This window comes from Astatotilapia calliptera, chromosome 19 (assembly GCF_964374335.1).
Source record: "Astatotilapia calliptera chromosome 19, fAstCal68.1, whole genome shotgun sequence".
NCBI lineage: Eukaryota > Metazoa > Chordata > Actinopteri > Cichliformes > Cichlidae > Astatotilapia > Astatotilapia calliptera.
Genome location: NC_137440.1, coordinates 20,570,525 through 20,598,510, shown reverse-complemented (window position 1 = coordinate 20,598,510; position 27,986 = coordinate 20,570,525). Strand labels below are relative to the sequence as shown.

General features: G+C 40.4%; 1 protein-coding gene across 5 annotated transcripts in view; it reads left to right on the top strand.

Moving 5' to 3' along the window:
- Positions 1-27,986, top strand: part of sash1b (SAM and SH3 domain containing 1b) — a 56,881-nt gene that overhangs the window by 27,282 nt on the left and 1,613 nt on the right. For 2 of the 5 annotated variants that reach the window (XM_026152353.2, XM_080293985.1), the window contains exons 3-18: positions 16,987-17,115; positions 17,612-17,662; positions 18,002-18,051; positions 20,382-20,422; positions 20,697-20,783; positions 20,893-21,005; positions 21,365-21,463; positions 22,477-22,609; positions 22,969-23,360; positions 23,958-24,032; positions 24,334-24,477; positions 24,582-24,714; positions 24,950-25,119; positions 25,207-25,413; positions 25,994-26,144; positions 26,654-26,785. In XM_026152353.2, the coding sequence (XP_026008138.2) occupies positions 16,987-17,115; positions 17,612-17,662; positions 18,002-18,051; positions 20,382-20,422; positions 20,697-20,783; positions 20,893-21,005; positions 21,365-21,463; positions 22,477-22,609; positions 22,969-23,360; positions 23,958-24,032; positions 24,334-24,477; positions 24,582-24,714; positions 24,950-25,119; positions 25,207-25,413; positions 25,994-26,144; positions 26,654-26,785 (2,107 nt within the window). Of the gene's footprint in view, positions 1-12,967; positions 13,124-16,986; positions 17,116-17,611; positions 17,663-18,001; positions 18,052-19,892; positions 20,297-20,381; positions 20,423-20,696; positions 20,784-20,892; positions 21,006-21,364; positions 21,464-22,476; positions 22,610-22,968; positions 23,361-23,957; positions 24,033-24,333; positions 24,478-24,581; positions 24,715-24,949; positions 25,120-25,206; positions 25,414-25,993; positions 26,145-26,653; positions 27,812-27,986 lie in introns of those variants that run through there. The other 3 variants (XM_080293986.1, XM_080293987.1, XM_080293988.1) reach the window with 3 other exon arrangements.

The window sequence follows — 27,986 nt, the reverse complement described above, 5'->3', positions numbered from 1 at the left end:
AATCTTTGACTGAGGTTGACGAGATCTGTGGCGGGCGCAAAGAAACAAAACTACAAAGAAGCTCAAGTCATGCTGAAAGGAAGAAAGGTATCTCTATAACCACAGGAGCACCACAAACGTACACTGTAAACTTGCTGAAAGTTCGATTTATCATAGGACTGCTAGTTTTTGAGTCATTTGGTACAAATGTTATCAATTTTTATCTCTCAGCATTAAACACAACATGAAACTGAGGCTGGAGGAAATGAATGAAAGAATCAAATCGCAAACAAAATAGTAGATATTTAAAGTTTAAAGTGGATGATGGTGGTAGTTGTAAAGTAGCTTAAACCCCCATGTATTCATCAAAATTTCTAGACAATTCGTCCCGGAGCTGTCAAGCTGTTTTATCCTCTAGTGAAGCTCAGACCGACTGTGCAAACATATGTCATACCTGAAAGACATATTTGAATTCAGTTCAAACAAATAAAAGGTTGGGTTTTTTTAAGATTAAATAGAGCTGAGTGTTTGTACACTGCATACTTTGATAGAAATGAAGGCTTTTACCCACATTTTGACTTGAAGGCAGACCGTTTGTTCCATAGTTTTATGTGGATTCCTACTTTGGTTACATGTGCATTGCTTCTACTATACAGCCATTGCCCCATTTACCCTGAATGGTCCCACCACAGTGTTTGGACCTTTGCCATGAATGAAATTTGATCCAGTGGATGTCCTCTTACTTCCATGCAGTGCTGCGATTGTAATTACATTTGACTTTTATTAGTACTCCCATCCATACACAATCACGTTCAAACTGTCAGTCTAACAACAGCAGTTTGGTCTCCATCCTATGCCATCTTATGTTTAGTATTGTATCAAGATTAGCTGTCTCATTAGATGTCCATTTAAATGATGTATTCATATAACCTTCATGTAATCTTGATGTTAACATTTGAACAACATCTGTGGTCCTCAGTCACTACTCTGTATGAGCTAATGATGCCCAGTGGACAAAGTCCACTGCGAAATGGAGTTATTTTCCGCTTCGCTGGTTAATCTGGCGGCTGTGTCAGTGTCGCACACGCTGGCCAGATTTTAAAGAGTGATGGAAAGCTGTTCAGAGGAGGAGCCACAGAAACTGACCATTTGCCAAATTCTTTGATGTCATCTTTTAATAAAAATGAGAGCTGTATTTGGAAGCATAGTTTCTTTGTCTGCCTGAGAGTTTATTCCAAAAAATGTGACCATGTTTACTTTAGTTGAATGTATTCATTTTCACAATGAGTAAAGTAATAAACAAAGCAAATATTGACCAAGATCTGTCATTCTGACAATTGTATTTGCAAACCAGAGCCTGCCTAGAGTGATGCTGTTCAGTTTCTACATTAATTAGAGCTTGTTATGCTGCAACACTGACAGTGTGCCATATAAACAGCTGCTCCCTTGTACCTGTACAAGCTCCAGTCAGTCGCTGCAGAGATGTTTTGGCTCATTTTTTTGGCCACTCTCTCTGTTTGGTTTGAGCTAAACCAATAGTAAGCCAACCTTTCCTCACAGCTAGATAACCATGGCGTTATTATTTTAACGTGTTCCCAGCTGTCTGCATGGAAACTGTGTGGTCTAAACAACCTCTGCATGTTTCTAACTTATACCTATTTTTAAAAAGCAAACATAGAGAAAGGATGTGGGTGTTCCAGTGATAGTGGTGATAGCAAATCTACAAAGAAACGCAAACTGTGCATATCTGTGAGAAATGACAGGAAACTGTACGACAGGTATTGTATCTGCTGGGCCTGCAGGATGGACAGAGCAAATAAAAGAATTACCCTTCTAACCTTTGGTGAAGCAGAAGTTGACAGGTGACCTTCCTGTTTGATTTAATCTGTTAAATGTTTGCATAAAAGGAAAAATATGCACATGATAATAACAGACTGTAGTTGTTTTTCTTTGCAATAGTCCAAGTCATATTGGTTTGAAACATTTGATGTTATTCATGCAACAGTCTCCTTTTCGATCAACCTGAAAACTACAGGGGAAAATAAAATGCGAGCTGGTTGTGTTTCTGCGGGGTGTTTGCTAATCTATGCTTGTATCAGCAGGATCCAAAGGCTTGCAGCCAGTGCATGGCCAATTGCAGCAGTAAACAAGCTAACTCAAAAACCAGGGTCATTTAGATCTCTCCACACATAATTACACTGCCAAATGTGGCAGAGAGGATCAGAGGTCTGCAGCTGAGTCTGCATTTTAAAAATGCTTTTGTTCAAGCTGATTTGTGGTTCAAAATATGTCACTCGAAAATGGTCTCAATATTTATTAAAGAATTAATCAGCAGCTATTATTTATTTTAAAATGGTTAAACAGTAGGGGAAATACTAATGGCTGACAATCCTTACACCTAATACACTAAACTGGAGGGGTTTTTTTGCCCATTTTTCTCATTGTGTAATTTATGCATTTATATTCACAAACTTTCCATGTTGTTCCGTCTTTCCTTTCATTCTCCTAAAAACAAACCCATCTGAAAGCATTTCTGTGCGGACTTGTTGAACGTTATTCGCATGTGAGAATAGAGTTTCGCATAAATTGATTCATGCCCTGGCTTGGGAAATTGACAAATAGGTGAGGTCATGTTTTCTTGGCTCTGCCAGAATGTGCCATGCCTCTCTTCATGGAGATTTCTGCCTTGGCCTGTTTGTGTTGGATCAATCACACCCAGTTATCTAATATGGATCAGGTTTTGCATGCTAAACGAACAACTTTTTGCACTAAAATGTGTTTACATTTCTTGTCACGTATTGCAGTGCTACATCTTTTGCCGTTCTTGTTGTTGTAGTTCAATTAAATTGAGGTCAGGAACATTCAGCATCTGACAATGACGCCTTAAAATCTTCAGATTCTTTGTGCATACACTCACCTTCTTCATGGCACAAATTCAACAAGATTGCTGTAATACACTCAGAGATTTTGGTCGATATTAATGTGGTAGTATGACACAGTTGCTGCAGATTTGTCAGCCTCACATCTGTAAAGCAAATCTCCTTTTCTACCACATCTCAAAGGTGCTTTATTGGAGTACACTGAACTCATTCTCATGTTCAAGAAACCAGTTTGAGATTAATTGAACTTTGTAACATTCTCAGTTGGTACTCAGTGTTGATACAAGGCAGAATTAATGCCTGTGTGTTGTTTGTGCCAATTTCTGACCCTCCCATGTCAGAATTCGGCATAAGTCAAGACTCCTTGCAATAACCCACATTTTCCAATCATCTGTTGTCAAATTTTGGTGAGGCTGTTAGAACGGTAATCTCAGTTTCCTGTTCCTGATGACCATCCTGTCTGTCACCAGCACCCATGCTACATCCAAAGTCACTTAAATTACCTTTCTTACCCATTTAGACTTCAGCAGATGTTCTTGACCATGTCCAAATGCCATTTGGTTGCTGCAATATGATTGGCTGATTAGATATTTGAGTTAGCAAGCAGCTGAACCTTTAAAGTGGTTGACGAGTGCATGTCTGATGGTACTAGGCTTATAAATATGCAGGTATTGTCCTGAATTAGTAGTCAGGACTTTGGTTTTCACTGCACTATATTATTTCTTTATATTTAAATGATTCTACTACCAAGTTCCCATCTGTGTATGGCTGTAGGACTTTTCTGCATTCTAAAGAAATTTCTTCCCATCTTACTCACCTTTATTTCACCTCTAGGATTAAAGGTAAGTCCAAATGTACCTCTAGAGTCCACGCATGTAATAATCTTCTGTAATAACACTGTTTAAAACCACGGTCTTACATTGGAACCTCTGAGAATAGATGACATAATAGGCTAATTCCTCTTTTAATGTATCCTCTGACTGTAGTCTGAAGTGGCAGGCAGGCTGGGTGACATTTCTAAAGAAATAATGGAGAAAATTATTCCTTTTAGAAATGTTGAGCCCGAAGGAAGAAAGATAAAGACGAACAGTGGTGAGAAAAATGGGCCAAAAGCGATGAGAATAAGCAAAGCAGGAAGGAGAAAGTCATTTAAGAAAGGGGTTGCATGTAATGACGAAAGTGCTAGAGTGAGGGGTAGAGATAGTCGTTCTGTATGTATGATTAGTAGTTATCAATTGATGTAAAATGCATTTAGGAGCCACTTAAAGTATTATGTGGATTGTAGAGTCAGCTGTGCAGGTAGAGAGCTTACAGTGCATTCATTTGATTATTGAATTTCTTTTCCTGAGTGCTTTTGCTTGTTTTTGATACGGTTTAAGCATTTTGCATTGTTAAAGTTAATATAACACTTATACAACATGGCTCCTCAGATGCTCTCATGCAGGAGCTTATTTTTATGTGACATTTTAGTTAGTTGAGAGGGGACTGATAATATTTAAAGAAAAACAGAAAGAAGTAGAAATAGTTGTAGAATGATTAACATAGTGGCAGTTGTGTTTTTATCTAATGAAAGTTGTTGTAAAACCATTTAAGTTCGAAAATACAATTTGTAAAAGGTCATTTTATCTGAATCGTATACATTAGTTATAAAAGGTAAAGTTACAACATGCCTAGAGCTGCCTCTGAGAGTCTACAGTTAACATGTTAAATGCAAAAATTCATGACGGCACAATTAGAAAAAGACTGAAGTATGGCTTGTTTGAAAGGTCGTCTCATGCATTTTCATGTAACATTTTAGAGAAGCAGACGGGGAGAAAGCTTGTTCTCTCTTAAAGGACATGACAGCATGCATTTAGGGGGGGGGAACAATCACAGCACATCGGAACAAACACTTCATACCAGCTGTCAAACACGGAGATGAAGGGGTGATAATTTGGGTTTGTTTTGCAGCTGCAGGACCTGGACACTAAACAGTCATTGAGATGGCCATGAACTCCTCTGTAGACCAAAGTATTCTAGAGTCAAATGTGAAGCCATCTGTCTGACAGCTAAAGCTTGGCTGAAACTGGATCATCTTACAGGATCTTGATCTGAAGATCATCAAACAGGGGCTGAGAAGGAAAAGATTGGATTGACTGGTTGCAATGGCTCAGTCAGTCCAAGCCCAGACCGCAATTGAGATGCCTTTGCAGGACTTTGAGCTGTGCATAAACAAATGCCTGCAAACCTCAATGAATTGGAGCGACATTATAAAGACGAGTAGGCCAGAATTCCTGCACAATGATGCGAGGGACTGATAAGGTAATACAGAAAAGGATTTCTTAGTTATTTCTAGTGAAAGTAGTTCTGCAAGCTGTTGATTCATGGGGTCTACTTAGTTTTTCAAAACACTGCAGAGAATTCAGTGAAATTCTCTTTTTCACGACTGTTTAATGAAGCCATTTAAAGTTTTATCCTCACAGTATAGCTAGTTTCATATTTACCAAGGAGGTAATTATAAGTACAAGCTTATATTAGTGTTTATGTGCATGTCATTCGGTTTACAAACAAGATCACTTGAAGAGTTTTAAATGAAATTTGATAAGATTTGTAAGGGTATAGAGTGAGGAGATGTTAAGTTTATTAAGATTTGGCTTCCATCGAAGGTCAACTCGATGATTTATTAGCCAAAAATGGACAAAAACCAATATAACTTAACAATCATGGTTCTTACAAGTGTGGTGTGGTGTATATTTTCAACATATGAAGTTAAAGCATAGAGTTAAAATACCATGTGAGATTTGACATCTGATGTCTATTTCAAGGTCAAGCTTTTAAAAACTGTTTCTTGTTTGTTTTGACAACATAGGAATAATGGGAATACAATGACTTTTAAATGTCTTCATAAATGTATGTTATGTCTGAGTAAATGTAACAAACTGTTAAAACTGGCTTTAAAAGATTCCTTTGGCTCGAACTAAACCCTCATTGGGAAACAGCAGGAGGAAAAAAAACATCATTTTCACACTGTGCAACAGCCACTGTGGCATTTTACTATTAAATAAATATTTTTAAATTACATGAAACTTTAATAGGGTATATTGATTGAAGAGTGAGGCTGAGAAAATCTCAACACTTTACCTGATGTCATCTTGGGGAAAAGGGCAGATACTGAGCAAGCAATCAATTCTGGTGAGTGACTATGTATATTTACTCACTAAGCCAGAAATGTGAAGCATTTTGTCATGCATTTTTTTCCTTTACCATAACCCCCTTTGTTTTAGACATAAAAATAAGTGTAAGGAAAGTGCACTACGTTAGAGTTAAGTATGCTTTCACTGTAATATTTTTACAGTGTTGATGTGAATGTTTGAACGTAAGAAATCAAGTTTTAAAAGCTGCATTACAAGAAGAGCATCACAAGAACAACCACTGATGGAAATACCTTTCTTGAGTGTTTGTCTTGGAGTTTTTCATGACATCAGAGCATGTTTGACTAGCTGCGGTTTGCATCCATTAATGGCTGAAAGGTGGATGTCCTTGGAATGACAGTGGAGGAGACCAATCAACCACACTGAGAGTTTGGAGGAGGCAAATCGAGTTGGACAGGAATGGTTGTCAGCAGCTCTGTATGCTTCTGTCATAAGAGGCATGTGCAATCAGTGAGAACAGTTTTCTGAACATGGGAATCTCATCATTGAGGTTTGAAGATGCAGGTCCCTGACAAAAAGATCTCCCAGAGGAGAAAGCCATCTGGCGTGTGTAGAGGAAACACTGGATCTGGCTAGACAAAGAATGTCAGGAATATCTTACTCAGGAATTTCCACAGTGAGCTTTAGTTGCTTCCCAAGAAAATGTAGTTCAAATGCACGTCACTCTCCGTGAAGCATGGCTCATTGCAAGGTAAATAGTCTTCTGTTTGTGTCTAGAGTCAGGTCAGCCAAGTATGTCAACTGCCATCTGATATTATTAGCCTATTACAGAGTGTGGAATTACATGCATCTTGTTGCGTACTGCGTTTGACCTCCTTCCTTCAGAACTGCCTTCATTCCACAAGGTATTAGAAACATTCCTCAGATTTTGGTCCATATTGACATGATGGCATCACCCAGCTGCTGCAGATTTCTCAGCTGCACATTCATAAGAAACTCACTTTCCACCACATCCCAAAGGTGCTCTGCAGGATAGAGATCTGCTGACAGTGGAGGCCATTTGAGTACAGTGAGCTCATTCTCATTTTCCACTCATTTTAAGTGATGCTCATTTGGTACTAAGGACCCCAAAGTGTGTCACAAATGTATTCCCCACATCATTACACTACCATCGTCATCAGCCGGAGCTGTTGATACAAGGCAGGGTGGCTCCATGCTTTCATGTTGTTTGCACTAAATTCTGAGCTTATCTTAATATTGCAGCAGAAATCACGACTCGCCATACCAACAGCATCTTTGCACTCTTTTCCAAGCTTTTGATGAGCCAATTGAGTGATCAACATATTAAATATTTGCATTAACAAACAGTTGAACACGTGTACCTAATAAAGTGGTTGGTGATTATATGTATATTTTTAGCGGATCCTTGGGCTAATGTGGAAATCGTACCATCATAGGTGTTATAGCACAGTGGTCCCCAATCCCCGGGCTACGGACCAGTCATTTGGTACCAGGTCACGAGAGTTGAGGCTCGGGTGTGAAATTTATGGGTTTCTTGGTCTTTTCCTGTGTTGTAGTCGTGTGTCTTATTTTGAAAGAAATATTTACGCTTTACCTTAGCAACCAGAGAGCAGAAAGGGTGCAGAAAGGAGGATGTTACTCTCAATGTTGTTGGCGCGTTTCAGGAAGCTGCTGCTAATAAAGTTAAACAATTACACAGTGAATTCATTTTTAATTTTATATTTAGAAAATACCACAGTTTTTGTCTTGGTTGTATCATTTTATTTTGTTGAATTTATCCACGATACCGTGAAAAAATTGTCTGACATTAAACCGGTCCGTGGCGCAAAAAAGGTTTGGGATCGCTGTTATAGCATACTGCTTCAGCTCTATGGTTTACCGATCGTCTGTTGCAGCTGAGCATGGAGGTGGTATTATTATGTTGCTAACTAGTTTTTTAAATTCACTGCTAACAAATTATTTTTGTTTTTCTGTATAACCCAAGAATATCAACCTGTATCAATACTGGAGTTGTGTATTGCACTGGTGGCCTTTCTGGGATGTTCCCCATCTCTTAAGCTGTGTGAGCTTGGGCAGGCTGATGGCCACTCCCAACCTCTATGGTCCCTTATCTTGGGAAGCGGATTCTTGTTTGGACATGTACAGAGTGATTGGTGTAGACAGGCAGCAACCAGTTTGCATATTCAGAAAAAGGATCTATTTGGAAACATCACTATGAACAAAAACGGTTACTGTTATAGAAGTGTATTTATGTCGACATACTGCTTCGTCTGGATTGTTTGTGCATCAGTTGTCTTCCATCAGCTTCTGCTTGTTAGTAGAGTTCGACTCAAAACTTGGAAACATACTGTGCCGGTTTTATCAATATGTAACCGTTAACTCCCAGAAACTTTTAGCTTTAATTGGATTTTTGAATGTTATGGAAGAACCTTTCCGCCACAAAAAAAAGGATCCATTACTCGAAATTTCGAGTTATTTTCTCGTAATTTTGACTTATTAACTCGAAATTTCGAGTGCTGCTAATCAGTAATCTACATGAATGACGTCATTTCCTTGTTACCCGGAAGCTGAAGCCCTCAGCTACAAATGCTACAGCTAAGCTACCAGTATTACATCCAGTCATGAATCCACAGATTGCTGAGTATTTTCAGCGTGGCTTCAAAAATGATAAAATCATTGTGTTATTAGCTGAATCACATTGCGTTACTATCCGCAAACGTACTCGCGAAAGCGCCAATTTGTTGCGATCTGGTTTTGAGTGAGCATTAGTCTGCGCATATGCTTCCGGGTAACAAGAAAGTGACCTCATTCACGTAGATTACTGATTGGCAGAGCTAACTCTAAATTTCGAGTTATGTTTCTCCAAATTTTGAGTTAATAAGTCGAAGTTTTGAGTTAATAAACCGAAATTTTGAGTTATAACATGGATACATGGTTTTGTTTTGTTTTTTTGGGGGGGGGGGGGGGGGGGGTTGTGGCAGAAACGGCCTTCCATAGAATGTTTTAAATTGGTGATTTTTAAAAAAATTAAGTACATTTTTAAAAAGTTGTTAGGTTTCTCTCTTGTTCCAAAGCATATATTGATTTCAAAACTGAGCCTTCTCATATTCTTGGTATTTCTTATGCTCTTTTATTTGACTGGCAGATTAAATGTTAAAATAACAGAATTTTACCAGTCTGTGCTTACTCACTCATCCTAGGTTGCTCTAATCTGTTCTCTGGCCATAGGTCTAGTCTGCTGCTACTCTTCATATCACTTACTGCTGTGCACTGTGCTGTAATCCTCCTTTCCGTGTTTTTTCCCATGAAATGTTTAAAAGAGAAAAGCCCACCAGAGGGTTTTTTCTCTCTCCTGCTTTTAGGCCACTTTTCTTGCTTTCACACCATTAAGAATGACCTCATTCTGAGGCTTCGCGATCTTACGTTTCGTGATTGACAGCTACCCTTGACTCCTGCGTTGCGTCTCAGGAGGATCAGCGGGTGTCGGGCTCTCGTGAGGGGTGAGCGGAGCCCCTTACCCGATGCAGCCATAGACGTTGCGAGCTGACTCTCACATCTCGAGGGAGCGCAGCGCAGCCGCACAAGGGTAATTACCCGAGCACTGGGGTGAGGGGCAGATGAAGTGATTTCAGCACTTTTGAATTAAATATGGTCCAAGGAACATGAGTAATCCACAGCTACTTCATGACAAACCCAGAACCATTCACAGAGCCTTTTACGACGTATGAATACACATGGCGTTTCTTGGTATGAACTTTGTTGAATTTTAAAGGAGCGGTATGCACAGTTTTTGTTTTGTTTTTTCTTCTTTCTTTCTTGTTCTCAGCAGCCTTGAATTAAACATGCTCGAAGGAATGGGAACAATCTACATGCCACTCAGACCACAAACGCACTGCCATCCAGCAGGGATTAAATACACAGAGGATTTCCATCCATGTAATTTAACTGAAATTTAAAGGAGATAATTCGCCATTTAAACTTTGAATTAAACATGCTCCAAGGAGCAGCGACAATCCACAAGATACTTCAAAACAAGATCCAGAACAATCTACAAGATGCTTTTATAATTATACATGATACATATTTCCAGATGTGCATTGTGTTGCAGTTCATAGCCGGGTAGTTGTTGGAGTCTGTAGTTTCCTGCACTTAAATCTATCCTGTGTGATTTCAGCTAATGTTTAAAATCCCATTGGGATTTGCAAGAGTTAGTCTTGTAGACAAAAGGTTGGTTCTGTGCCTCCTGTCTGCCCTTTTAATCTTCTTAGGCGTTTCACATGCACCCTTTTTTTTTTTAATCAGGGTCCCTGGCTGCTTTCCCTTTGTGGCATGATCTTTATATTTGTCTCCATTGCCTGAAGACAACAGGGGTGGTTTTAATCGGCTTTTTTTTTCTTTTCTTTTTTTTCTCTTCGAAAAATCTGTCCATGCACCTTCTTGCAATGTGAGAAAACCTGCTTGCAGTCAATTCTGTTTTATTGCAGAAGGACCAAAAAGTCCTATGCAGTGAAGCTAGCCTTTTGTATCTGTAAGCAGTTGCTCAGTGACTGACAGCACGAGAAGTGGGAACAGAGCTGTGTGCCTGAGACCTCGCTAATGCAGTTCAAACAAGGCCAGGTATCCTCCTTTCCTTCTGTCTGTGTGTGACTGACAGCGTGTATGTCATAGTGTGACCCTTCTCATCAAACTCCCCTTTGGGACTTGTCAAAATCCACTTAACCACTCAGACCTGAATAGTTAAGCTCTTCCACTGATCCTCTTTTTTTTTTTTTTTCTCTTCCCCCCCGCCCTCTCTCTTTAGGGGACCCTTGGGCTGTCGATCTAGACGAGGCCTTTAGGTATTCTGGAATAATTGTCACACTCCACACACTAGTGTTTTAGGTTATAATAAATATTGCTGCTGTCATCTTGAAGCTTTAAAAATGTCTTTTATTTAAGTATAGATAATGTAAATTTAGGCATCTTTTAGCTTGTCAACAACACAAAATGTACAGACTGTATAGATAAAAGCAGCCGTAGCAGTTGAACCATTGGAGCAGAATAAAGTAACATCCTCAGGATATATTTTATGTATGTAGCATTATGTGAATACAATACAGACTGATAGGAAAAGATATATGCGCTGTAAATATAATGTTAAACGTGTTTACTAACACAATAACTGTACAGAAGTGTACATTTAAATGCAATCAGTGATTCACCTACAATTCAAGGAGGAGAGCATTTGAAATCCTTATGATTCCAGTTTTAATATTTAATCTCCTGTGTGGTCTGATTAAGACCTTTCCTGTACAAACAGAACTGGATAAACTCATCATTTCTACTGCTATGGTCACATTTTAGGTGCACCGTCTCAGCTAACTAATATTATATTCTGTATTTAATTTTTATATGCAGCTGATGAACAATGATAGGTGCGATGACATGATTTGCCTTTGAAAGATACGCAGATGAATGTGTCTCTCGCACGGAGCGATCTCCTCGGGGATCAAAGCTCAGAGGAGCGCTCGGGCACACAGAGCTGGCGCGCACACAGTCAGGAGACTTGACGGTGATAGAAAAGGAGATGGCGTCAATCTCTGGCTTCTCCTGTGCTCCGAGGTGACAAGCAGCCCGCCGCTGTGTAGCCAGGCGGAAAACTGCCCTTTCTGGCATCAGTTGCCTCGGCCCTTTGGCACCGCACGCTCAACGTAGCCCTCGAACATCTCCACCATCCATCTGCAGCTCGGCATAATCTGCAGCCTCCTGCCACTGATCTGACTCTGGTATTGGTACCTCCTGCTGCTGCTGCTGGTACTTGCTGCTCTGGAGTCACTGGTCAGTCACGCAGGATGAATAATACACATCCTGCGTGTAGGGTCACGATTAGACAAAGAGAGTCTGGGTTAATCTGACTGACTAATACTGCAAGCAAATGAGGTCACCGCCTTGATACCTATATTTAATGCTCAATGCACATTAATGCACATGTCTTTTTTTATGGAGATAAACTACAGCAGTGAGCACAGAGGAAACATTACTGCTTCTATTTTTTTTATTTTTATCTTTTATGGCACTTCAAACTAGTATGTCCAGTTTACTTGGCTCTTCGTCCCACTGTCATTACCTTCACCGCCCTTTTATGTGGCGGCCCAGTAACTAATAGTTGGGGAGACAGAGCTGCTATTTGCTGCCACCTGCTGGTAAATTAGGGCAAAAACTATGCTGGCTGACATCTGAGGACCATCCGGATTATTGATCTGTCATATGGATTGTTTCTTTGTACCTTTTCATTATGGTTCATGTTATTCCCTTTTCTGTAAGGTGATCATTAAAGAGGAAAAAGACTGCTGGGCTCTTCTTCAACACTTGTAATTTTTCAAAATAACTTTTCATCTAGTCCAGCTGTGAATGTTTGGATTAATTTTTCTATTCAATCGTAGCAAATACATTCAGCTAAATGAATGTCAGTAATAGCTGTTTTTGTACTGCTGTTAAATCTATTAGTAGTATAGATAAACTTGTGCTGTCCTTTTAACCAGCTATACCAATTACTACTAATCTCTTTTGACACTTACCGATTTATTTTAATCATTTATAGATGCACTCATTTAGTTGGTTTACTAATCTTTCCATTCATCCCATGCCTACAGCAGAAGTACCCCCTGGGGTGCACATCTGCTAAGGTGTGATCTGAAGAGCCTCCATATCAGCAGAGGGAGACATTCATGACCAGCAACCACACTTGAAAAAAATCCCCTGATGTATCACTCTCCCAACTCCACTGCAGACATAAACATGCAGCCACACTTTCATACACTGAGAGGTGGTGGTTTATTTGAACATGTGAGTCAGCCAGTCCCTGTGGGCTGCAGCTGGAGAGAGTACAGTGCCCCACCCAGCAGCAGCAGCAGCAGCGTCAAATGTGGTTGTAACTCCCCCCAACCTGCCCTCCCCCTCTCCCCCTCTAATTTATGCACGCTGGACTGCCCTCCCCTTTACTTCAGGATGTATTGTCCTCCACTCTTTAAACTGAGTTAAGTATTCAAAGGGAGCCATTCACTTACAGAACTGTGGTGGAACTAAAGAGCAACTACTGGATGGCTGCTGTTGGCACACAGATGTCTGTTTGCGGTGAGTGTATTTTTATGTATGTCCCGGAATGCGGCGCTATGGTCGGAGGTGGTAGTTTTCTGTAGATTAACAAGAGGATCTCTGAATTCGTGTTGCCTTTTTTCTGCTCTTGGTTTTTGCTTTTGAATCTTTCTGTGCTTTCAAATGCTTTTGTTAGTAAGTTATTAACCAAGTCGGTGCTTGTCCTCACATGATCCTTTGAAACATCACTCAGTGTAATGTGTTGAAGGCATGTAGTGATCTTTATTAGGTCCCCTGCTGAACTGTAACCATACAGTGTCATTTGGTTTGAATTAAGCTGTTCAAATCAAACACAAGGCTTTAGTAAATAAAAGGTTGTTAAAATAGATGCAGACATGGACTTTTTCACATTGTAGATCTGGTGATCAGAGCACAGAACTTAACTCAGATTTCACTAATTCACCTAAAAGAAGATCTTATGATCTTTAGAACTATGTCGACCTTCTCATACCCGACATATTGACCTCTGACATAACGTGACCTACATTTCTGTCTCAGAGCAGGATTAAAAAAAAAAAAACATTTGCTGATACTTTGTGACCCAGGTGTGGTTAAGGCAAGCCAGAGGAACTGTAAAAACACTCATTAGACACTCTTGGTCCTGGGGGCATGTGGATCTTTTGTCTGCCCATGAGATGCTTATTGCTCGAGAAACGTGACACCACGCTCTCCTTTTCCAGCCTCTGTGGTCGATGTCTCATGCTACAGTTTTGGCGCAGACTCTGCTAATTTGGAAACAGTTGAATTTCAAGCACGCTGCAGTATTTTTGTCAGTCATCTCCGAGGAAGAATGTGCGAGATTGTTTATTCGATTTAACGTTCAGCTCACTTTTCTGACTGTATACTTAAGTTGTGTTTAGATTTGTCTATAACAGGGAAGTATACACTAGACATCCACCATGCGTAATAAGCACTTAGGGCGCCGCAGTGTCATGTGGCTGCTTTACAATGGGCTGTTTATGTGAACCAGTGGCAGTCGGAGGCAGAAGAGCGACTGCAGCCAGGCACAGTGCAGAGCTTCTCAGTCGGCCTAAGCCTTGTTCCTCCTCTATATGAAAAGCAGCCAGATTTTCAAGCCTTCTTGGACTCGGGGGCATGTCATTTACCAAATGAATGGGCCTCTCTTCTGGACAGTTGAGGCAGTTAGAGTCCATCATGACACAAGACAAGTGGGCCCACAGTATTACTTTTCACTGCAGAGGGCTGTTTTCTGCAGGCCCATTTGCATGCCTTCAGGATATGGCATGAGTGAAGCAAGATAATAAACATGCGTGAAACAGCTTATGAACATTCTGGACGGCTATTACGAACACAGTTTGACTTAAATCATGACTAGACGTCATGACCAGCTGTCTTCCTACATCTTCTGTTTTTGCAGGTTTACCATCGCTGTTGATTTCTGACATTTTCATGCACAGTTGTTAATTACATGGGGAGAAATTAGTAGACTCACTTACTTTACTCACTAAATTTAATTAGATTTTGTCCACCTCGCTTTCCTTGTATTTGTTCACACGTATATTTTTTTTCTCCATCCCTTACTTAGTCACCCCACCCCCCATATAGACCACAAACTGTGTCTCGGAATGAGCCTTTCAGGATTGCAGCTGGTTGCAATGTCAAAACCTGATAAGCACAAACGACCACAACCCCAACCCCCTGCTGGTAAACAGTTCCCTGGGTATCACAGACCCACCCTCTTTAATTCCAAATGTGGAGCCAAAGTCTCCCATTGTTATTTATTTGCCAGTGTTTTCTTCTAACTATAAAATGTCCAAGTCATGAGAAAAGAAATGCAAATCATGTTATTGGCTCAAAGAGCAGACACAACAGACTTGCTTTATTACTAGTATTTCAGGAACTGAAGCTGCAATAGATTATTTTTATTTTTGTCAGCGAGCAGTAAATGCATCAACATTTACAGCTCATTGACTGAAAGTAAAACCTGTTGTCCCTTACAACTCTTTTTCCTTAGGCACTTGAAAAAAGGTGATCCGATTTCTTTAAGTTTTCTCGCTCCTCTTCTTCTTACCTACACAAACACACTGCTTTAACCCTGGTTTCTATAACCATGCCATTGTTTTAGAGAATCACCATTTAAATAACATAAAAACTATTTTAGCTATAATTACAAATAAATATTCAGTGAGAGAGAAATTTCGGAGCCATTTTCATGCATGAGCTCAATAAGAATCTGGAGAATCATGCTGCAACATCATCTGCAGTTTCTTTCTCAAAAAAAAAACAACTCCTGCAATAATTTCACATGGGTCAAATCAGACCTTTCACATGCTTTGTACTAAATGTTACTGGCAAGTTCAGACATTTAATGTCAAAACTGGCTGATGGGGTGATGCCTAGACAAGTTCAGGGTTGCAATGCATGTGTAATGTGTCTGTAATATATATTGTGTCGTCCAGGTCGTCTGATAGATTCCCCTAATTGAATGTGCTCCCTCACCAACCTGTGAAGTATCCTGAGTTGAAAATACACCGTCTGGGGACCTGTGAGACATGAATTAACTTGTTAGAAAGAACTGTAGGCACGGTTACAGGCAAGTCCACAAACAAATATCACCTCACTCTACAGTTTTCCCGTGAGACTACAGAGAATCTTATTGTTTACTTTCACCACTCTCACACCATCACTTCCTAGACATCACAGGCAGGCAGCTGTCTTCATTGAGAAACTTCTATAAAGTTACTGGACGCTTCCTGCTTAGCACCTCGCAGACAGAGTTGGCAACAAGCTGGGAACATGGTGGAGACTAGTAACGAGTCTCCACCCAAATAAAAGACAGAAACTGAGCTTAAAGCAGAATGCATGAGGATTTACACTCCCCAGGTGGGAAGAAACACCATTTCAAATGAATGCTAATGTTGCCCCGTGTCTGCTAGACCTATGTGACTCCAACAAGCTTAAAGGGTGATATGATAATGTTGTAGTGTTTTTAGCGTGTCTCCAAATGTTAAAGGCAAACAAAAACCATCACAATTTAGTTTTTTTGTTTTGTTTTGTTGTTTTTTTTTTGGTTTAGTGATCCTCTATCACAGGTGTTATATGAATTTTTTTTGTAAAAGAGGGAAGGTTGTTTTGTGAGCAGAAAGCTTATATGGGTTGGTCATGATAACAAACATTAACAGTATTTTTTGAGAGTTACTTTAAATTCTTCTGATTTAAAACTTCCTGTTTAGATCTAGAATCATTTCCATGAAAAGAAAATTCCCACAATGTGTTAATTCCTGATCCCAAGGGTCACTGAAGCACAAAGCTCAGCACAGATTCTGTGATTTATTATCTTCCCACACAACAAGAGGCACACAGCATCCAGCTTTTACAATTGAAGGAAACCAAAAAGGGGGTTACATGCAGGAGAACGAGCTGTGTGTCAGGGCAAAGACTCACGATCCCACTGAGTGATTCTGCTTCTCCTGATTTACGGAAGACTGAACCGTGGCCTCTTAAGTCAAGTCCCGATGACTGTGAGAGCAGAGTGAGTGTTGCAGTTGCGTCACACGCTGCCTCTTCTGGCCTTGAGGTCAGGTCTAAGGAGGGCTGAGGAGGTGGGATGGGGTCACCGGGCAGGAAGATGATAAGCTGGTGCAAACAGAGTTGGTATTGCAGCCGAGTGTCTTTGATGCGTTATCTTATGCCCTGGGGCTTTATCTCAGTGGTTCCTGGCTGTCTATGTTACTGGTGTCAGTGCTAAACTTTCAAACAATGGCTTCATGTTTACAGTGGTTGCCTGCTGTTCAGTATCTTGGTCAACCCTCACCGGGTGTCGCTTTCCTCTCCTGATCTGTGCTCGTATCTGAGTGCCAGTGTGAATCCCTCTCTTGCAGGATGGCACGGTGGGGAACCTAGATGACCTGGCTCAGGAGTACTCTCAGTATTACGGCACCTCCCTCAGTGACGTATGCGAAAGGATGGAGGAGCTACGGAAACGCAAAGTAGTGCAAGATGCAGAGATGGTAAATTGTCTTTTTCTTGTCCATTAAGATCAGGGTTTAAGGTTTAGTGTGGAACTATTGAGAAATGTATATTAGTGCATTCGTATCCATTAGTCAGCTGTTTATTCACTCTGAACTTAGCCCAGCTGTTTTCAGGCCTCATGCAAGCAGAAGGGGACAAAATCCGCCTACCTGCACTTTTTAAAAGTCACGTTACCACATTGTATTTTTGCTTATGTAAGTTAGCGGCTCTACAATAAATAGATCCCTTACTGATTTTCTCATCTTGCATGAAAGTGAGTAAGCATATTTTCTCACATGCAGAGCTGTCCCTGAGGTTGGGTCTTCACTGCAACTTGTTTTTAGTTTCTGATTCTGACTTTTGGTTTTTTACCTTAGGTTAACCTTTTGACTGAGTCACCTTTTGGGTGATTCAGTCAAATGAAAATTTTGTCTGTTCTTATGTTATGATGACACTATGATTTACTCCTCCACTTCCCGTGTATGTGTGTTTCAGGGAACGATTGACTCAGTGGCCACATCAGTGCAGCTGCGCTCACAGATCCAGGTGAGTGTCCAGCTCTGAGCGTGTCAGACCCCGGGAGAAGGCAACTTCCTTTTCCGTGTGTCAGCAGACAGGCTGATAAGAGGCAGAGGAATTGGCTAGTCATGATTTATCCCGAGTCAGTGTACTAGGCCACAAAGTAACATCCGAGTGACTGCCGGGAAAAGAACTGGCCTTGACACTGTTCTTGGAAGTAGATCCTAAAACATGATGACGTATGACAAGTTATATATGGAAGTTTTTAGGTTTGGTGAATGTCTGGACTTTGATCCAGCTGAGTAGAAAAAGATTTGCCATTCCCTGTATATATGTATATTTAACATGTGTTTTTCATCTCCTTAGGAATCTCTAGGACTCAGCAGCACCATGTCGACTCCGGAGACCGAAAGAAGGTATAAAGAATATATACATATAAAAATAACCCTATACATGAGTATAGCACAGCTTCCCTGACTTTGGGAAGTATTGTGAGGAAGTATCGAGGAAAAGATGATTTAAATTTAAAGTCCATGACTTCTGGAAGCTGCACTGCTATGACTCTTCCTGTGTGATCTCCACCGCCCCGTGGACACGTGCATTTCCTCTGTTTCCTGGTGTCACATTTATGAAGTATTTCTGTGTAACCTCTAAACGTCCTTCCTTCCTTTCATTGTTTCTTTGGAAACATTTTGAAGATTAGTCACGTTTTGTCATTGGAAAGCTGAATAAGATCGAATAATTTATATGACGAGTAATGAGAAAGCGACATATTGATTTTATTAGATTTGTTTGTGCAGATGTAAAAGTTTCCTGAAAGTTGAGTAATAGCTGTTCTCGTTTTTCAGGATTTAATTATCATTGCAAAGAGGCCTGTTTTATTCAGAACCTGGACGGGGATGGAACTGTGTAATTCCTGTTAGAACGGGATTAGCAGGAATCCTACTCTGCCCCCTAGTGGGATCACTCCATAGGAATTTCATGAATGCGACTATCAGCAAAATTAGGGCTCCTTTTTGGAAACAAGCATGTTTCTTTTACACTTTTTAAAAATGATTTCAATGATATCTTTTTAAAGTTCACAATCAAGGCACGGTCCTCTCATAATGCTTTCTTTCTCACAGTGCATGAGGAGTCTTTATGCTATTTCCTGTGGTAAATGGGAGCATTTAATAACATCTGCACAAAATAGTTGGAGCTTATCTTCAATATGTAATGTGCAAAAGTATTGAGCCACCAATTATTTCTTTATGTTTTGCTTTCAACAAGACAGACTTTCCTGTAATTTTTGAAGGTGTTTTTACAGAACTTACTGAAGTCTCATTAGAAATGGTCTCAGTAGGGTGGCTGTCAAGAAGCCATTATTAAGGAATGGAATATGAGCTTTGAGCGGTGCCAAATTACACAAGGACTGAACACATAATCAGTGGCAAGTGGTGTTATGAAGTGAGACACAGTAGAGAGACTGTCACCTTTTTAATCTGCATTTCAGCCAGTGATGTTGAAGACCTTTGTTCATGATTCCTTCAACTTTGAGAAGAAGTTTCTTTTTTTTTTTTTTTTAGACTAATAATGATCACAAGCGCACTGCCAATATTGTAAAAGCATACCTGGATAGAAAAACACACAATGGAACACATATCAGGACCTCAACTACTCAACAAGCAGTGTGGGATCATCTTGAAAGGCCAGCCAACATCCAGAGAAGAGCTGTCAATGTCCTTTAAGAACCACTGAGAACTATTTCTGAAGACTAGTTAAAGAGATTACAAGAAAGCTCACCTGAGAGAGTTCAGGCTTTTGAAGAATAAAGGTGGTCATACCAAATATCAGCTTTAAAGCTGAGTGGAATTGTACATACATCCATTCGCTTCTGCTAATCCAGTTCAGGGTTGCAGAGGGCTGGAGACGACCCCAGCTACTATAGGGCGAGAAGCGGGGTTCATACTGCACAGGTTGCCAGCCTGACACAGGCCTAAATAAACTCTGTTTGCACATCGTTCAGTTGCTGCACCCATTTTCCAATTTTCCTAGCAAAATATAAAGAAAGTTGAGAAGCATAAGACTTTTGCACAGTACCTGCGTACTCTGGATACAGTAACCTTAAACCAGGCTGACACACAACTAATACAAATCAATAACAAAACAAACAAAGCAGCATTTAAAATATTACTAAGCAACTCTATAATCAGGAATAAACCCATGACTTCCGATTTAAAAGCATAAACTTGATCTGGCTTCAAAGTGAATGACCACAAACAAGCGTGAACAGAGAGAGGCTGTGAGAAAGACGGACACAAACAAACAGTCCAGAGAGATGAAGAGAGAGGCAGAAAGAGAGAGTGAACGTGTGCAGGGAATGCAGAGGCCACGTTGGTGCCGCCGCTGCTGCAAAACCCCAAACGGACAAGAACAGTGCTCCATTGTTCCAGAGATGGACGCAGAGCACTGATCGGTGTTCATCGGCCAAGAGCGAGCCAGTCTGTTTGATTTGCCTCTAATGTGATGCTAGTGTCTTGAGGCACAGTGTGTTTTTTTTGTTTGTTTGTTTTTATTTTAGTTTATTTTAATTTAATTTTTTTTTTAAATCTGAAGTTGAGTTGTTAGGGGAAATGGTGGGATAGCAGTAAAAAAGATGAAGAAAATAACTTTGGACAGCAGGTAGTGTCGTGTTCTTTAGTTTGATGTTTGTTTGTTTTTTATTCGAGCTTTTCTGATTAACTGAATATTTTTTGTTAATTTTTAGGTTTCCTGTTCACAAATCCAGCTCGGACGATGGATCAGGAGGTAAGTCCAAACTTGACTGGTGTATTTTGTTTTCATTTTTTATTCTATATTAAATAAATATGAGTTTTCACATGTTCATTTACACACTTAATCTTTCCTAATCACCACTAAGATTTGTTCATTTATTTCTTCTGGAGAAATGGAAGGAATTCTTTCCCTTACCATACTACTTTATTGTTTACCTGTTTATCAATTTGGGGTGATTATACTTTGAATCTGTTTTGTTGTTGTGTTTTTAATTTCTCCTGTGCTAAAATTGGTTTATATGTAATAGGAAAATGGGATGGAAAACGAAAGAGCAAGTCTTTTTGGCAAAGTTTCAAGAAGTCCCAGAAGGGTGTCGTTCGTCAGATCTCAAAAGGTACCTCAAATAAACATGAAAAAAATGCTTTTGGTTTTTTTGACATTAAGAATTTTTCTTAAATTTCGTCGTGTTCCTTAATGTAAGGTGTCATTGCTAATTTTTGCAGGTGATGATGTTGGGTTTGTGGCCAGTGAAGTTACGATGAGTGATGAGGAGCGAATTCAGCTGATGATGATGGTGAAGGAAAACATGATCTCCATAGAGGAAGCCCTGGCACGGGTAGGATGTTCTGCATCCCAGAGAAACTCAACCTTAGATTATCCAGCTGCTGTGTTACTTTGACCTTGTGGGGGAAAAACACACATTTTTATGGATAAACTACAAGAAAGTCTTATCATATTGTCGGAAACTTTGTATCCATGCATCACAAAAAAAAGTCCTGGCACGATTTAATCTTATGCAGATATATGGTCAAACTAGGGTTTAATCTGCACAGTGAATATCATGTAATTTTTATAATTCATCATAAAATACTACATACTACATTTTCCAGGATTACTTCCTCTTTGACTGATTGGCTCCTCATAATAGACTCTAAATCTACATCATTAACTAACAGGCTCATTCTTTTTTTGCAGCTGAAGGAGTTTGAAATACAAAACAGACAGACATACAAGGCTGATCTCACAGAGTCCACTGATCCCTCCAGTACCCCAAATGAGTCGTTCAGCTGTAACGTAAGTCTCTAAGGGCATCTTATTTGCTTTTTAATGCTGAATCGCTACTTCAGACAGTGTGTTGTGCATGAGGACCTCCGATTTACCCGTGCCAACGCTGCTGAGGCGTTGACAGTGCCGTTTTCTTTTTCGCTCTGTCCCGATGATGAACCAGGGCCCCTCTAAAGCCCTGCAGCTCAGGGTCCTTTCCCAACTGCAGGGCATTGGACGAGCTTCTATTCATTGCTGTCAAAGCCCTAACCCCCTATTGTGCTGTGGTGAGCGGGTGGATTCAGCACAGGGCTCTGTTATGCAGGCTGCAGCTCTATTATGCGTGGGTGGGGTGATTAGGGGGCTCAGGTTCAGGGCACATTTTTCACATTAGTCTGTATGGCCTGACTGTTTCTCTTTACTATATGTATCAATCTCACTCTTCTCTTTTTTTTGTATTTATGTGACCTTTGTAAAATAAAAATCCTTCCTTCTAACTCTGAACTTCTATTGTATATTTCAAGCTGCTAATCAGCTTTCATTTGGTCTCACGATGTCTGTTCTGAGAGATGCATGCCGCTGATGTTTTGGTCAGCAGATAGTGCTCAGCATGCATGACCCAAGACTGCAAATGCACCACTGACATTTTCAGATAATGGTTAAGGTGATTTCCAAGCAGATAGCTATTTAATTTTCTGTACATAGAAGGCTTTTTTTAGTCTGCTGTGACCCACTGTGTATGTGTTAGCTCTCTGCACGGGGCCCCAGTGTCATCACTGTGGTTTCCTACCACATATATTTATATTAAGCTACAAGCTTCTACAACAGATAGTTGCAAAGCATCCACAGCAAGTACGCTGATGAGTTACTAGAAATGAGAGTAATTAAGATAGCTCACAGTTTTAGGCTTGCACACTGTAGTATACAAAAAGCAAAAGTGTTGCATAATATCTCCTGACCTACTGAGAATATTAGGCCTCAGAGCCAAAGTGTTGTTACAGATGTTGTCTATTAATACAGTTCTTAATATTCTTTTCCATCAGCCCTGCGACCTGTCAGACAACGAACAAGAGGAATCTGTCACATTCAGGAGGCTCCACAAGCTGGTCAACTCAACCCGGAAAACGAAGAAGAAGCTGATCAGGATTGATGAGTCTAAGAGGCCTGGAGCAGAGGGTACTAAAACTACTCTCAGATAGTATCTAATGTGGTAGAGGAAGCAGTGTGGCACACCGCGGTGCTGAATGTGGCATTTATGTGGCATATTTATAGCATGTTTTTACTTTTCCCCTGCTTTAAATAATGCTCAAAAACCACAATCTGGCAAGTTTCCAAAGATAAAAGTATCAAATACAGTTTTATTGGCAGATTGGAAAAGCTCTCTGAAGCAGTAGATGCTGTAACAATCGTATTTCTTTAGTATTGACCATGAATGGCTCACAAATTGCAGCTATTATCAAATAATTAATAAATGCAGTTGCTGATTTTATTAGATTTGTTAATAAACTCTCTTCTGTTCTCTTTTTACCCACCAGAGAGCCTGAATGCAGATGGCCTTCCCTGTGGAGATGCCAGCATCTCTCTATATTCAGGTTTGCAGAGGAAACCTTTAGTCTGTCCAGTGGACTCCCTGGCTTCAACCCTGCAGGAGCAACTCTCCTATAACCGAGACCCGGACAGCCTGACCACCTCGCCGTCATCCAGCAGTGTGGACACCTGCAGTAGCCAAAAGACCTTCCAGACCTTGAGCAAGTCTAGTGGTAGCCCTATTCACCAGGAGACCAACATAGCAGGGGAGGTGCGGGAGCCAGGCGAAGGCTCTTCTTTTTCTGAAACAGAGGGCTGCAGTGAGGAACCCAAAATTGCACGCTCGGTGACCGATGGCGCGCTGCGTCACCCGGTCCTCAACCCACTCAGTCACCACGGGGTGAGTACACAGGCACATTTAAATAAAGACTGCAGTCTAGATTGTTTAGTAACGAATCCTTTCACCTCCATTGTTAGTGAGTTTGCACCATTGGTACCATTATTTAAGCGTCTCAATGAGGCAACAACAAACTGCCCATTTAAACTGGCCTTTTAGTTTGAAAGAGAGTCTGGCTGGCTTAAAGGCACACTCACATAAAGTTCTAAATTCCTAAACATGTCACAGTTTGTAAATAATAGCCTCATTTATTCTTATCATCTTGTTGTCTTGTATTTGTACAGAAACTCAGGATTAATGCTTAACTAAACAAGACTGGTGCCTATCAGTGGTACCATACACCATCACTGATCCTGGTTAAACGTAAACATAGTTGAAGTCTATTTAAGAATGAATAATAAGCAACCTCAGGAACTAACAAACCACTAGACGTGTACATTTTCCATAACACTGTCTTTTTATTTATTCATTTCTCTATGTCAGCCTTATGTTGTTATTCTTGTGGCTTAAAAGCATAAATGGTGGGAACAATTGCACCTGCAGCAGAAGACAGACCGTGCTCTAAAATCTCATTTCTTGCTTTCTCTTGTGTTTTCACAGAGAGCTTCTAGCTTTGGAGGATTCGACCTGACCAACCGCTCAGTGACTGCAGTCAGCCCTGAGAACGATAACACTGTATGTGGCACTAAATGTGACCTGAATCAAAGTCAACTTTATTGTCTGTAATATGTAGAGAATATATGCAGTATTGTGTAGCCCTCTGTGTGCAACAAGAATGGATCAAAAACGATGAAATTAAATAGAGAGCCATAAAAATTTGTGACACAGATATGAAAGTAAATGTGAAGTACACAAGATTTATTAAAATATATAAGCTGTGCAAGGAATCCTAAAGCTATCTAAATAAATATGAATTATAAGTTTAATCTGATTTACTTATTTCCATCCTTTTTACTTCTCTGTGTTTGTAAATTAGATCAAAACTGGAGACGGGGATTTGAGAGATGGCGTTAAATTCCCACCAACACCTCGTATCTCTCTGGGTAAAAAAGTCAAGTCTGTGAGAGAGACGATGCGCAAACACATTTCCAAGCGATACCATAGTTCTCTCTCTGAGCAGGTATGTTTTTAGAAGCATTTATGTGTGTTATCATTGTAAAGTATGGGTGTGAGGATTTTTAAGCAAGTGTAATAAATGGGTTTTTTTGTCCTTATATCTTCCAGTCAAGTCCAGATCGCTCTTCCAGCTGCCCTCACTCGCCTCAGATAGACTCTGACTCTTTGGAGAAGCCCAAACTGAAGCCAGGAGGGTCCGTGGAAAGCCTGAGGAGTTCTCTCAGCGGACAGAGTTCCATGAGTATGTCTGTGTGTCGTGTATATTTTAATAACTCTCAGTATTTGTTTAAACTTGATGTTTGATGTTTATCGCTTTTTAAGTAGTCTAAACATTCTGATCTCGCTGTATTCATCTGTGGTTAAAAAAAAAACTAACTCCTGAAGTAAAGAAGAACATTTATAATATTTTTCAGATACTAACAGACCCATGATAACTTGTGGTCTTGATGTGACATCTTCTTTTCTGATTCGTGCAGGTGGTCAGACGGTGGGCACCACCGACTCCTCCAACAGCAACAGAGAGAGTGTGAAGTCTGAGGACGGAGAGGAAGACGAGCTGCCTTACCGTGGACCCTTCTGTGGACGTGCTCTGGTTCACACAGATTTCACTCCAAGTCCCTATGACACCGACTCCCTAAAGCTGAAGGTAGGCTATGTTATATTGCTCACTACTTAGATATGAGCTCGTACTGAAAAACAAAAAAACTCAAGCTCAGCTTATCTCGATTCGCAGAGCGGAGACATCATCGAAATCATTAGTAAGCCTCCGATGGGTACGTGGATGGGGATGCTCAACGGTAAAGTCGGAACCTTCAAGTTCATTTATGTGGATGTTCTGAACGAAGAGGAGGTGAAGCCCAAGAAAACACGCAGGAGGAGAAAGGCCCGGCAACCCAAACCCACCTCTGTGGAGGAACTGCTTGATCGCATCAACCTCAAAGTAAAGAAAGGCGTACATTTGTGATTAAAAGCAGTGACTAAAATACTTGCATGTGATTGGCTTTAGCTCTATTTAAAGGAACAGTTTGACATTCAGGGGAAGTACACTTACTTGCTTTCTTTTTGAGAGTTGATAACAGCAACCACCTTCAAATCTGTACAGACTAATATTATTCCCCCACCTCCTCACTAGTAAGGTGTTACATACTGTTTGTTAAATCAATGGGGAAATAAAGTGCAAAAGCAACTAGTTATATGTAAGTATATAAGTGATAGTTATATATTAAGAGTTTTAACATGTTAGTGAGATTTGCCTTTATTTTGTATGATGCTTCCCTCTCCTCTCAGTCTTAAGCTTCACCTTACTCACAGCAGGCCAATAGGAGTATTTTCTAAAATGTCAAACTTACAACTTTTACCTGTAGCTTAAATAGATTATTTTTCATTTTCATCTGTGTTGGGAAATTTTAAAATTAAGCTAACTTCATATTTGTTTTGCAAGATGTGCATGCTCAAATGGCATCCCTCTTACATATTTTAATGGATCTGTTTGTGCACCTTTTATTATCGCCTTTCTACAGGAGCACCTGCCCACCTTTCTTTTTAACGGTTACGAGGATCTAGACACATTTAAGTTGCTAGAGGAGGAGGACCTGGACGAACTCAACATCACAGACTCGCAACACAGAGCCGTGTTGCTCACCGCTGTGGAGCTGCTGCAAGAATATGATGGTGGGTCAGACAAACAATAGAAAGTCTCGCTCTATCATAGAAACGTTCTCAATCCAAGGGCCACATTTCAAATTAGAATATTTGAGGGTTTAGATGTACAGATCGGTATCTAAATACTGTCTGCAGTAGACACACAGTCCGAGTTTGGTTTCAGCTTCTGTAGACATTTTTTCTGTTGTTGCTGCATCTCATGGTTTAATAGTTAAATTTTGAAGAATAAATGAACAAATCCTGCATAATCCTCTTTAACTCAAATAGCCACAGTAATTTGCAAAATTTTACCATTTAATTCATGTATGGCTTGAAACTAGCAACTGGGATCATAACATCGGGAAATTGTTTGAGGTCACAAAGTAAAGAGACTGAGGGGCATTTTTTCTTCTAACAAAGTCTGAGTAGTTGCCCCCTGCTGGCCATCGGAAAGAATGCATGTTTAGACTTGGAAGTCACAGTTTTGCACGACTTTCTTTTGACTGTCATGCCCCTGGTGGCGGCGTTGTGCATTGCAGGAAGCAGCGACCCAGAGCGAAGCGGTCAGTCTGAAAGCTCACAGGAGAAGCTGCTGCCGGACAGGCGTGGCCTCTTGGGAGACTCCCCGCGAGACTCTGGCTGCTACGAGAGTAGTGAGAACCTGGAGAACGGTAATGACAGCCTGACCCGCCTGTGAACACTGTACGCTTCTTCAGCCCTCCTCTGCCTCATCCCTGTCTAGAAAGACTCTCCAGCTCAAGCATTCCAATCCACCAGATTCCGTTTCCATGCTCTTCTGGAAAGACTCAGCTGTCGTCGCATTTACTTCTAGCGCTTCATGTTTGTTTGTTTTTTTCTTCCCTCAAGCATCGTCATGCTTTTTTCTGTTTCTGCATCACTGAATCAAACTGTTTTGCGGTCACGTGTCTGTTCAGTGCTTCTGAAAGTTGGCATCACTTGCCTTCTCAACATAATACAGAGGACAGGTAACAAGGGACTAGCAAATTTACTTGATGTTGAGCTGAGCAGTGACATTTTTCAGGCCTTGGAAGAAGCTGCGTGCAGAGCAGCTTGCAGATCTACAAATAGATCCGCAGTGTTGACTTGTGTGGTGGTTTTTGCGTTTGCTGAAAGTGGTGGCTGTTGTGTGATGAGTGTTTAAACAAGCTTTAGGTCTACTTACATTAAAAACAGTACATTTTTGCAGTAAGTGCTCGCTTTATTCACAGCTGTATCATGCTTACAGTGGTTTTCTCTTTAGACTTAAGTCTACAAACTGTCGAAATGCAAAGAGCTGTGCTTTCTGAATGTTACGTGATTGGACTAAGATGTCAGATCAGCCTCACCTTAAAGTGTATTTCCTTTAAGATTCTGATGTTTGTGTGTGTATTTTTTTTTTTTTTTTTTTTTTTTTAGTCCAGTAAAACCTAATGTTGCACAATATTTTATCACGTGCCTGAAGACTGCATATTGCAGCAGAATTAAAATATTTACTTAACAGTGTAAGTGTTTAAAATAAGGCATTTTGTATCATTGTAAATGCACAAAAATGCAGAGGGCTTAGGGCTACTTTAAAATGTTTAACCAACTTCTCATTGAAGTGTGGCATGTTTGGGCCCTGAAGTCTCAGCATTTTCTGAAGTGTGCTTCTGTCGTGGTTGAGTGTGAGGAATAAATCGCTCCATGCTTTACCACAACTGACTGCTTGCTGCTTTTCTTTTACCCATCGTTCATTTTAGTGCACATTTAGCTGCTTGTTTTGACTTTTTTCTCTTTGGTGTCATTTCAAAGTAGACACTTTCCAAGACTCCCTGCTCTGCTGCTGTTGTGTTTAACCCAGATACATGTCACAACTGCCTGGCAGCTGTATGA